This window comes from Pavona decussata, unplaced genomic scaffold (assembly GCF_977016875.1).
Source record: "Pavona decussata unplaced genomic scaffold, jaPavDecu1.1 SCAFFOLD_322, whole genome shotgun sequence".
NCBI classification, from domain to species: Eukaryota; Metazoa; Cnidaria; class Anthozoa; order Scleractinia; family Agariciidae; genus Pavona; species Pavona decussata.
In genome coordinates this window covers 1004907-1017772 of record NW_028145712.1, presented here as the reverse complement: position 1 = coordinate 1017772, position 12866 = coordinate 1004907, and the positions used below count along the sequence as shown (strand labels likewise).

Here is a 12866-nt window from a genome sequence, read left to right as displayed (position 1 = left end):
AATCAATCAATCAATCAATCAATCAATCAATCAATCAATCAGTCAGGGGATAAACGAGCTGAGTGATTTAAACTTGTCCAATATTTTTGACTTTTCACTAATTGGCAGTATTTGATGTGACATGTTTGCGTGACTTGTTTCTGTGAAAATTCGGATCATTTTTTAACTCGTGAATGCGCGTAGCGCAATGAACGAGTTATAGCGATAGCTGACTTTTGACTTGGTCGGTCGGTCGGTTTTGTCGTTAACTTTCGGGCGTGCGCAGTGAATGAGTTATAAATTCAATTAGTGGAAAAAAACACGCGAACATTTATTGTTCACGGCGCATCAGGAAATTCTAATTCAATATGTAGAGAATAATTTGACGATCATTCAGTGCAAGAATGGAGATTTTTCGTTCAATCTGAGCAAAGTTACAAGTTTTTTTAGTTTTTCAGAAAGTCCGGGGTTGTAAACTCAATTAGTGAAAAAAAAAAAAAAAACCTGAAACTTTTTTTCACGACGCGTCAGAATTCTCTCATTCATTCTGTAGAGAATAATTTGACAATCATTTTAGTGTAAGAATGGAGATTTTTCGTTGAATCTGAGCAAAGTTATAGGTTTTTTCTACAAAGTGCGGTTTCTTTTAAGAATTAAAAATAATTTAATTTAGAAATAATTTAATTTAAAAATAATTTAATTAGTCAGTTTTCACGCAAAAGCGGAACGTGCCATGTCACGATCATTGACGTCGTAAACAAACTTATGCAAATTTCTGGTGAAATGCACACTTTAAGATCTTGTCAGCTTTCATAGAGGTTTCAAAGGGAAAAAATGTTTCATTTTCGAAATTTACAACTGGTAATTTATGGGAAAGCAAAAGGACGCGGTCGATAAATAATTCTTATTTAGCAAGAGCTTGTCAAAGTTCATTATTTTTACTTGAGGATTACGTGGATTGAACTCCAAAGGAAAAATTTCACGCATTTATGTCGGGCATGAAATGTAATGCGATACTTTGTTGAACAGATTTCCCTTTGTGAGATCGGCTTGCCCTACAGTAATTTTGTAATTTTAATTCCCAAAAAAACTTCACTTGCCCATCGGGCAAGTGATGGTTAGAATCCACTAGCCCGATCGCAAAATCCAGTAGCCCCGGACTATATCGGGGACACGAATTTGCATGACGTAGCTGCACATGGCGTGCTTCTATGAACTTTGAATAAAGAGGAATAAAGAAACACGTGATTTTTTTTAATCGGCGCATCAGAATACAGGAGTACAAGAATGGTTATTTTTCGTTACGTAATCGGGCAAAGATATAGTTTCTTTTAGCTTTCAAGGACGTTTCCGTAGCCGTCTAAATTTCAATTACTATGTGTCATCTGCATTCACGAGTTGGCTCACAGGAGCCTTTGATTCTTTTTTATGAAACGTTAAACCGAAACGTTGACACTGCAATTTTTACACCTTGGCTGTTCTTTAAAGGAAAATCTTTACTCCACATTGTCTCTCCACCTTTGGATACGAATGGTGACCAGCAAACCCTGAGAAAAAATAAAGTACTGGGATAGTGTCGTCATCCCGTCTGGAGTGGGGTGGGGGAGAGGGTAGTGATTCCCCCAGTTCCTTCATGTGACCTTTTTTACTCTTTGTCTTTCAGAACCTGATATGATTATATCAAAAATAATCTTTGTGTGCGACAGGGATCAATCCACTGATGGAAAGCCACGATTAGTCTCCGTTGGGGTATGTTGCTTTCAACGGTTTAATCATGGAGATGAGGGCCCAGTTGTTCAAAGCCCGATTAAGCTAATCCTGGATTAACGTGAACTTTGATTCGGGTTTAATTACTTATCGGTGAATATTCTTCCAAAAGATTTTTAGCCCTCACTTTTGATTTAGACTTTTCCTTGCCTTTACCTTGAAACTGGCCTTTAAAACCACTTTTAAAGACCGAAATGAAAACCTCGATTAACTTTTAATCGTAGATTAGCGTTAACCGGCTTTGGAACAGCCCGGCCCAGGGGTGCTTACCATTTACGCAGATGGAAACATTTCCCGGATGGAAAGTTCGGCATAAATACGAAATGATTTAGCTTGTCTTAACAGAATCGAAGATGGAAAAGATGCAAAATGTATGAACATCAGCTGTAAATCCCAAAAGGGGTAATAAAAATGTATCACTTTGACCAGAAGCCCATAATTTCAGAAGTACTCCAAATGGAATGATGCGTACCAGTTCATATTCCAACTGGAATTTCTGGGTTTTCCATGTAAATGGTAAGCGCCCTTAGTTTCGTAAATTCAGGACGATATACAGCCGTTTGTACGGAGGCGGGTAACAATTCCGAAATTCTGTAAAATTCGCAGACTTGACGGAATTATACATTCGCTTTTTTGAAAAACGAGACTGTCAAACTTGGCCATTTTACTACCTCTAAGGTGTTCTTCGTTTCCTTAACTTCATCAAAATTTAAAGTTACCCTCATAAACTATGAACCAACGTAAAACTTTGAAGAAACCTTTTAAAAGCCGGAAGTGGAAGTGAATTGCTTTCCTGGAGCTTTCCTTGGATTGCTATTGGTTAATCGAATGCAAATTAATTTTTAGTGGTCTGTCGTTTGCCCCTTTGGTTTACCAGAAGCCGTATTTTCTATTCTCTACAGAAAAATGGTGCAGAGTTTACGTGGAGAACAAGTCTCGTTTGCCCTCCTCGTGAAGAGGAATGCAGTTACAGTGATGGGAGCAATGTTTACGATCTACGACTACTAACAAGTCGGACACGGAGCTGGCACTACGAACATAACGGAGACAGGTATTTGGTTATAACAGATCCTTCTCCAAAATGGCGGCCGAAAATTCAAATAAGTTGATATTGAAAACGTTTACCAGCACTAGAAAGAGCACTTTCACTTTTAATTAGTAACCCTGCAAAGTTTCAGCATATCAGTTGTAATATCAGATGAGAAAATGTAAGTTGAAAAATGAAAAATTTGCAGACGTTTGTATGACTGGGGGTATGACGTCTACACCCCCAGTTTATCTTACATTGCCTAAGCAAATATAATTAACACATAGATTCCATTTTGCCGTGCGTCTGTACTCTGATAACGTACAGATGACGTCAAAACGTGGTGAGAACAACCAAGACATTTCAACACATTTCGTGAGCGAGCATCGCCTTGCCTGAGCTGAGTCAAAAACTTTCCAGCAAACTCAGTTTTGGACTACTACACACATGCAATTGTGACCTTCTAAATTAGAGTATAATCCGAAAGAATTTCACTAACAATATTTTCAAAACTAACTTTTATTCCAGAAGGAAATCCTGACCTCAAAATATTACAGCATGTAAGTCGCTTCACTGCGGGTTGCAATCGATTACTCGCCATCACCGGATTTCTATCGGCGACATATTTCGAAAAATATATTGCTTCCTTTTCACGTCACAACAAAGTTCTAGCTTTCCTATCCTGGTTGAGGTCACTCTCAACGGTCTTTGTCCAATTTTTTATTGAACAGTTTTCCTTTCCTGAGAAAATTTGCCTGTTTGTCCGCTCCTCGCAAAAACAGTTTGCAAAACTTTGTTGACCAGTCGCTCTGGCCGGCTGGACTCTAGACTCTGATCACGTGCGCCGGTCACACCAGTCGATGACGTCAATCGTGCGTCTATACTGAAATCACGCACTCCTCTAGACCAATCAAAACGCGAGTTTTACACAGTTCATTGTATAACACCTAATATGCTGAAACTTTGCAAGGTTACTAAAGTAAAGATGCTCTTTCCAGTGCTGGTATCAGTTTTTCTTTCAGTTCAATTTTAACTCATTCAAATCTTTTGCCGCCAGTTTGGAGAAGGGTCTATTACACAAGCAATATTAAAGCGGCGCTGTCACGGGAATTTTCCTGTATTTTGGTCCAAACTGCTCTAATGTTGGACAAAGAACCTTTTTTCTTACATGAAAATTGATATCAGCGCACTAGGAAGAAAATATTAGAGGATTTCTCTGACAATAAAAACAACAACTATAATTAGGTTTTAGCGACTTTTCTACAATACACAGGAAGAACTTGAAAAAATTGGCAACTTTTTTCAATCAAGTTGCAATCTATTTCCATCCTAGCCACCCGCAGCTGAACAGAACTGATACTAGCTTCTGTGCACCAGTAGGATTATTGTTAACAAAACTGAATCATGATTTTGACGATTCCATTGATTCAAATATATTTTTTGGCAATTCAAAGTGGCACAAAAAATAGGCACTGCCCCTTTAAGTGGCATTGGTGCACCCGTACGCATCCTAGGCTCTTGATGTGAGAGGTCGGTTGGTAAGCTCGGTCGGTTGATAACTTTACAGACCTTTGAGAATTAGCAAGGAATGTGTTGGAATTTTTCATACTTCGCAAATGTAAAATAGAAGAAAGACACTCGCAGTTACAATTTACGCAACTTAAGCAGGTTGCGAAAAGAAAGCCTGAAAATTAGCATAGTCAGGCTTGAAAGGGATTCGAACCCATGACATCTGCGATGCCGGTGCAGTCCTCAACCAACTGAGCTATCAAGCCAACTGGGAGCTGGTCATGTTGTGGCTTGATAGCTCAGTTGGTAGAGCACTGCACCGGCATAGTAGAGGTCATGGATTCGAATGCCGTTCAAGCCTAATTTTTCAGACTTTCTTCTCGCAATTGCCTAAATATCAGGCCTTTGTCTAGCCGTCTAGCTAGCCGAGCACGAGGCGCGAGGCGAGAGGGTTTATTTTCCTTTCACTCTCGCCTCGCGCTCCGCACTCGGCTAAATTAATGCCTGTTATACAAGCTGTACATGAGATTTCTTTTCTAGCGACCTCTCGGAGCCTGAGGTTGAATTACCTGTGGTACGACCCGTTTCAGTAAGGAAATTTGGTTGTAATATCATGGGTGACAAACTACTCCTTAATTTTGGCGTGAAATTTCAGCGTTAATTTATAATTTCACATGTGAAATTACAAAATTGCTATGGCAACGTCTCAGTGCCAAGATGGCGTCCAGGTTTAAAGATGTTACGGATGAAAGAAGTAACGGCATTAAAAAACGCTACAGAATACCCAAATACGCGAGAGAGCACAATTGAGAACTGCTGAGATGAAAATGGCCTTGAGAAAAACCCTGAGACGGTTCGTCCTGAGCAATTGGATAAAGTACTCGAGCGGATTTTTGCCTGCGTGTGTAAACAAGACGGAACCGACCACGATTGTGAGCGTAATTTGTCACCCATGATATTAAAAGGTAATAAAAGGGTATACTCGTGTAATTAGGAAATAATTTAAAGGCTCGGGAAATGATTAGAATTTTGACAAATGCGCGTGAAATTATTTCCTAATTTCACTCGTCACCATTTGATAACATATATAAATAACTTGGCTTCTTTTCTGTTTTAGTTACTGGATAAACATCTGCAGAGGCATAGAAGGTGGACCAAAAGGTAGCTGTCTTAAAGGGGAAGTATCACGAAAATTTGATGTCATTTCAAAACCCAAAAATGTTTGCTGACAACAGAAACAAAAAAAATAATTGTCTAGTTTTGCTATAAATTATCACCCCGGTGCAATAAAACTGTCAATTGCTGTCTCTGGCCGGAGACAGAGTAGGTCGTAGTGGATTGAAACTTGAAAAATGTTAGGCTAATGTTTTTCAAGTTTTCGCATTTTTGTTTCCAAAATGCGCTAGAACAGAGTGCGAATTGTTCCTGTCAAGAATTGAGTTGATTTCTCTTCTCTCGTTGTTCTCGAATTATTTTGTAGCAAAGTGAAGGTCTTATTTCCCCATTTGTAACAAAAGAGGTCAAAAACCTCATGACACTTCTGTTTAACCCATCAAGCCCTAATATCAACATGTTTTCTCTGTTTTCCTCATGGTGCAAGTAAGGAGAATTTCGTTAGATACCATAACACACCTTTGTTGATCATTTCGTTAATTCTCCTCACCTGGATGTTTGATCAAGTAGGAAGAAATTAGATGCTGGTCACTGCTGAGGCTACGGTGGCCCAAAAGTGTCACGCAATTGCAATTTCACCACGACATTTTCAATTTCAACTTGTTCTGGCAATTTCAACTTCGCTCACGGCAATTTCAACTTCGTTCACAGTAATTTCAATTTCACCCCGGCAATTTCATTTTCATCACGGCAATTTCAACTTCGTTCACGGCAATTTCAATTTCACCTCGGCTATTTCAATTCTATCATGACAATTTGTTTTAACCTGTCTAAGAATCGGAAATAGTCGCCTAGAGGCCCATTACCATCTGGGTAATAACCCACAATAAATTTGAAATTGCCGCGATGAAACTGAAAATGTCGTAGTGAAATTGAAATTGCCGTGATGAAATTGTGCCGTGGTGAAATTGAAATTGCCGTGACACCTTTGGGTCACCGTACAACAATCTTTATTTGTACTCTTGCCTTATGTGATGTTCATTGCAAGAAATATTGGAAATAAAATTAGAGCAGTGGCTGCCTGGAATAACCATAGGGGCTAACGGAGCGAGGCAGCCAGTTGATATCAGCATTAAATGAAAATAAATTACAGGTCAGCAAGATAGCACAAAATCACACATAAAAAACCCCACTCAAATTAGGGTACTGGCTGCCTGGAATAACCATAGGGGCTAGCGGAGCGAGGCAGCCAGTTGACATCAGTATCAAATGAAAATAAATTACAGGTCAGCAAGATAGCACAAATTCACTTATAAAAAAACACCCACTCAAATTAGGGTACTAGCTGCCTGGAATAAACATAGAGGATAGCGGAGCAAGGCAGCCAGTTGACATGAGTATCAAATGAAAATAAATTGCAGGTCAGCAAGATAGCACAAAACCACACATAATGATTAGGTTTTTATTTGTTCTTGGTAATTTTTAGAGGACCCTTCTGTAAACCACTTTTGTGATGTTGGCATCCCCATTAAAGATTACCCTCATATAACAACTAGGAATTACTACGCTATTAGAAAAGATGCTTAGTAATTTTGTCCATTGAATCAATTTGTTTTGTTGTTTTTGTCAGGTTGTCCATCAACAGCCTCCGTTTGTATGACCCGGAGTGGCAGTGACTCAGTGAATGTAATTGGACTCACCAGCACTCAGCGCATGAGTGTGAAAGGTGAGCTTGAGTGCATACTGTCTGCTTATGTAACAAACAACACAGAAACCGATATAAAGTTTAGCTAAATTTCAAGTTAAATTTCCTCGACATAACAAATACAATAGAATGGAATCTGGGCAAATGTGTTCTCCCCAGAGCCGTTCTTCCATATTTCTTCTTTAATGTTTTATTACTTAAGCAATTACTTTGTAAATTTTTAACAATTATTCCACGAGCGCGCGTTGGATTTGAGACGCACCTTGTTGGCTATAATAATCATCTCATATCCAACAAGCGTGAGTGGAATAATTGTTTTATAAAACAAATCATGAATTATTTCTAGATCTTGCTGATTTTGCTTTGCAAGAACAACCATAAGACAATTTAATGGTAGTTATTTCTCGAGTATGGTATAATGGCTCATCTTCCATAGCCGCTAAGCCAATCAAATCCTTGGAATTGCATTATGTACTGATCTAGTTTTTAATAAAACAAACATCGAATTTTGAATGAACTGAACTGAACTGAACTGTTCTCCTCAGTAGCTTTCAACTGAATGGTTGACTTAAGGATTTCATACACACTCGAAAGTTACGAACTGGCATGTACGTACAGCATAATTAATCAGCACTGCGGGGAAGAACGTCTCAACATTTTTTTTTTTCAGTTACTTAGTTCCTTTCACGAGAGCCAGGTTAAAAATTTAAAAATTTAAATTTAATTTAAATTTTAATACTTATATAGCGCCCTTTAACATCTAAATGATCAAAGGCGCTTTACAATCCAAGAAAGCTAACATTCACAAATCAAATAATTACATTGATGTTGAGACGTTCTTCCCCGCAGTGCTGATTAATTATGCTGTACGTACATGCCAGTTCGTAACTTTTGGGTGTGTATCAAATCCTAAAATCTAAATGATCAAAGGCGCTTTACAATCCAAGAAAGCTAATATTCACAAATCAAATAATTACAAATCAAATGTTGGTTTTTGAGGAGAGGGGAAAACCGGAGTACCCGGAGAAAAACCTCTCGGAGCAGAGTAGAGAACCAACAAACTCAGCCCACTTATGACGCCAAGTCCGGGAATCGAACCCGGGCCACATTGGTGGAAGGCGAGTGCTCAACCACTGCGCCAACCCTGCTCCCCCAGGTTAAACATGATGGGCCAGTTATTTAAACAGTGTAACTTAGGCTCCGGCTTAAGACCAATCGGTGGGCCTCTAAATCTGTTTATGAGTGGTTTATTTTAAGTAGATAAATAGTTTTCTATTCTGGGATGCAAGCCTTCTTGTTGCCGTCGGCAGGAGATAATGGTTAGATATGACTGTTGGCAAAATTGAAAATGGCTTAGAACGTGGTTTTTTAAAAAACCGTGTAAACGGTCTTTTAATAACTTACCCAATATCTCTGATAGTGTGTGTAATATCTAATATCTGATATCTTCAAAAGTGTTCTAACTGATCTATGAAGTATTTGTAGTGATGCATGCAAGAACGTTTTTCTGATGGCAGTAAGAGGTAGATTATCGCGCTTTTTTACCATGAGAATGAGAGGGACAGTTGCATTTAATCTTTGTAGCTAATCCACGGTCACTGTACGGCGCAGTTAGAGGAGGACGTCTATTCCTAGAGTTATATTTATCATAAGTTTTCGACGTCCTCTGTGCGTTATCAGAGTACAGACCCACGGCAAAAATGGAATCTATTTGTTTTATACAATAGCCAAGACATTTCAACACATTTCGTGAGCGAGCATCGCGTTGCCTGACCTGAGTCAAAAACTTTCCAGCAAACTCAGGTTTGATCTACTACACACATGCAATTGTGATTTTCTAAATTAGAGTGTAATCCGAAAGAATTTCGCTAACAATATTTTTAAAACTAACCTTTATTCCAGAAGGAAATCCCGACCTCAAAATATTACAGCAAGTCGCTTCACTGCGATTTGTAATCGATTACTCGCCATTACCGGATTTCTATCGGCGACATATTTCGACAAATATTTGCTTCCTTTTCACTTCACAACAAAGTTCTAGCTTTCCTATCCTGGTTGAGGTCACTCTCAACGGTCTTTGTCCAATTTTTTATTGGACAGTTTTCCTTTCCTGAGAAAATTTGCCTGTGTTTGTCCGCTACTCGCAAAAACAGTTTGCAAAACTTTGTTGACCAGTCACTCTGGCTGGACTCTAGACTCTGATCACGTGCGCTGGTCACACCACTCGATGACGTCAATCGTGCGTCTATACTCTAATCACACACTCCTCTAGACCAATCAAAACGCGAGTTTTATACAGTTCTTTGTAGAAAAGTAAATAATGATCATCCGGGTGAGTGTAGTCCTGAGAAGGACTGTTTGAGGTGACGTCAGTAGGTGGTATATATGTCTCAGGTATCGTATATATGACATATACACTCGATTGCAAAAACGTTGACACCTAAAAAGCATAAACCGTGAACGATGAGACCCAATGGCTTTATGGGTATAAGTGTCCTAAAATTTATTTGCATAATATTCTATTCTCGTGCGACGGTTGATGACCAACATTAGTTGCACGTGGTGAATGATGGAAACTGTCCAAGCTTTCCTTAAAGTGTCCAAGTTTCTAACAAAGGCCAATTTGAGTGATATACAATTCGCGATTTGCTTAAGGAAGTTCAAATCAGTCAATGAACTTAAGCAATATTTGGTAGAAAATTATTCGGAAGAATTAAGTCAGCACTGTATTTTTTATTGCAAAGAATGAGAATGGTAAATTATTGATTATGGAAATGAGGTTATTGGTTAAACACTACCTACAAATCCGTTGGGTCTCATCGTTCACGGTTTATGCTTTTTAGCTGTCAACATTTTTGCAATCGAGACCACCTACTGACGGTCCACAATTCACTTGACTCTGGGGATGACTTCCGCTCAGGTTGTCGAAACGTCAGTCAAAGTCACCCCAAACAGTCCTTCTCAGGACTACACTCACCCGGATGATCATAATTTGCTTATGACACGACTCTTGGGTTCAAACCATTTACAGTTATATTTATAGAGTTATGGCGTAGAGTTAGAGTAAAGCCAAAATCTTGAATTCACGATTTTGGCGTTCTAAAATCCTGAACTTTGTTTCAGATTTTGGAACGTTCCAAAAACGTGAATTCAAGATTTTGGCGTTTCAAAATCTTGAACTTCTCTTTTTCATTACTCTACGTAAATAACTCTACCTCTACTTAAATAATTATTTCGTTAGTCGACTTCTGGGTTGAGAGTTTTTGCTGACTGAAACAAGTTCCACGTCTTTTCCAGATGGCAAACTTCAGTTGGTTTATTCTGGGATACCTCCAGTTGAAGGCTGCACCCGTGGAACGAACTCCAAAGTAGTGTTTTATTTTGAATGCGGAAACCACGTTGGACAACCACTGTTTCAAAGGTGTGTTGGTTAAGTATTGTTTAAAACAAGTTTTATCGGGATTTAAAACCACGAGGCGCAGCCGAGTGGTTTTAGACCCGATAAAACACGCGCTGCAAGAGAGTTCATAACAATGATGCTTTTGTGAACGTTAGAAATTAGCATACGGGAAAAAACATTAAGGAGGTTTTATCGGGTTTTAAAACCACTGCACGTGATGTTTTATTGACCATTTGATAGGTCAATGGGCTTATGAATTATTAATGAGCTTTTGAATGACACGATATAACATGGAATGTTCATGAGACATTTGTTAACAAGAACAAACGCGATAACGCCGATGTTACCTCTCTGAGTTTTAATAGTTAGGTTATATTTGTTGGCGTAGTTGTTTACTTGTGATGGTGCCTACTGCTTTAAAGCCTTACTGGGCCTGAAAACGTTTGATAGTTTTGAAGGCATTTTTTTTAGTTTTCTTTTTTTAATTCGTTAAGCCCCACTAATAATGAACATCGAATTTCTCCTTACAATGTCACTGTTGAATGAAATATACAAGTTATGAGAATAAAGGAAATGATCTCCCAAGATTAAATGAAGAAATTCTCTCAACTGGGGCCATGAGAAATATATGGAGGAAATTGAGGAGAATATTTATGTTGATATCGGGCTTCACCAACATTTCCAAATTCCAATTCGATCTGGATTATTGTCACACACTTTCGAGCCTCTGGCTCGAGAGATTGTGCAAACATTCTATTGACATTATAAATAACTTTACAACCTATTAAATGGTGCAGCTTTCTTTTAGAAATAATAACATATGGCAACTCGGTAAAAAATCCGAGCTCCAGATGGGATTTGAACCCACGACCCTGCGTGATCTAGTCAGATGCTCTAACCACTGAGCTACTGGAGACTCCATGGTGAGAAAGGGTGAAGTGTGGGTCTTTGACTAAAACTGCATCACGCAGTCATATAGTCAAATCAATATAGGCTTTCTTTTAATTCCAAATTAAATTATTTTTGTCTTTGTTTGTAGGGAAGAGTGGTCATCTTGTTCATTTATTTTGAAATGGAAAAGTTCAGTGGCTTGTCAGATCGCAAGGTGAGATGATGTAATCATATAAACATCGAAGACCATCGCAGTAGTGTGCACAACTTGAGCATTTGCGAAGAGAAATCTTGAACGGGATTCGAACCCATGACCTCTGCGATACCAGTACAGTGCTCTAGCACTGAAGCTATCAAGCCAACTGGGAGCTGGTCATTTTGTGAGTTCCCCATAAACCAGCGGAGGATGAATAAATTAGAGTGAATATATGAAATATCTTATAGCTGAACTCCTTCGCTCGCAGTTCAAATTTATGATACTCTAATCATGTAAACAGCTGTGACATAAAGGTCCGTTTAAATGATTTCAACATTTGACCAACATTCGTTCAACAAAAGTTGAACGGTTGTTGGGCAAATGTTGGATGAACGGAGTGTTCAAACGGTTTTAACGCCATTCAGCATTTTCAAGAACAACGAAAATTTTGAATCGATGTTGAATGAAAATTTAATTAGTTTAAATCTGATTTAACACGCTTTCAACAAGCTTTCGACATTTTGTTTACGCTTTCAACAATGTTGAACGACCTGTTCAAACGCACCCGACATATGGTTCAGCAACTGTGTTGAACGCATGTTGAACTAAATGTTGAAACCGTTTAAATGGGTCTTTAGAATTTGTTACGTAATCTTCTGAGTCACTGTAGTACTGTTCATGGTCTGCTTTCGTATTTTCCGTCCCGAAAAAACGAAACAGCCACGAATCTGACAACATTGTACTTTAGGTAGACTCGCGTTGATCGCCTGCGAGGCTATGAGGTAAGGATAGAACTTGTTTGTTCATTGGCTAATATTCTTTTTGGCCGCCATTGGAACTAAAAGTCCACCAGGAAATAAAGTGCATTGAGAGCGAAAAAATTGTTACTGGAAAGTCTAGAAAGTTTGCAAGTTATTTCTGGAACCTATGGCATCTTAGTATTTTATTTCCATTATTTTACGGTTTTTAGGAATTTGTTTATTGAGAAAGACGTATTAATCAGTAAATGATACAGCCATACTCGGAAAAAAAATCCGAGTGCTCCTATCAGGAGTCGAAGACCTTCCGATTACTAGTTCGGATGCTCTACTACTGAGCTACAGGAGACTCGCACTCGGATTTTTTCCGAGTATGCCTTTGTCATTTACTGATTAATACACCTTTCTCATTTATTCACCAGGCTTAACATATTCCATCACGTTATTTCCGAGGTGTTTATCGTTTACCTTCTTCCCTGCGGTAAACGTAGTAAACTACTTAAAAAAAACACGTCTTTCTA

At 38.6% G+C, this 12866-nt stretch overlaps 1 protein-coding gene across 2 annotated transcripts in view; it reads left to right on the top strand.

Annotated features, from left to right (window-relative positions):
* LOC146453841 (cation-independent mannose-6-phosphate receptor-like) overlaps nucleotides 1–12866 on the top strand; it is a 72755-nt gene that overhangs the window by 51618 nt on the left and 8271 nt on the right. For both annotated transcript variants that reach the window (XM_085096148.1, XM_085096147.1), the window contains exons 24-29: nucleotides 1643–1728; nucleotides 2649–2797; nucleotides 5400–5443; nucleotides 7026–7121; nucleotides 10398–10521; nucleotides 11540–11605. In XM_085096148.1, the coding sequence (XP_084952274.1) occupies nucleotides 1643–1728; nucleotides 2649–2797; nucleotides 5400–5443; nucleotides 7026–7121; nucleotides 10398–10521; nucleotides 11540–11605 (565 nt within the window). The remainder of the gene's footprint in view (nucleotides 1–1642; nucleotides 1729–2648; nucleotides 2798–5399; nucleotides 5444–7025; nucleotides 7122–10397; nucleotides 10522–11539; nucleotides 11606–12866) is intronic.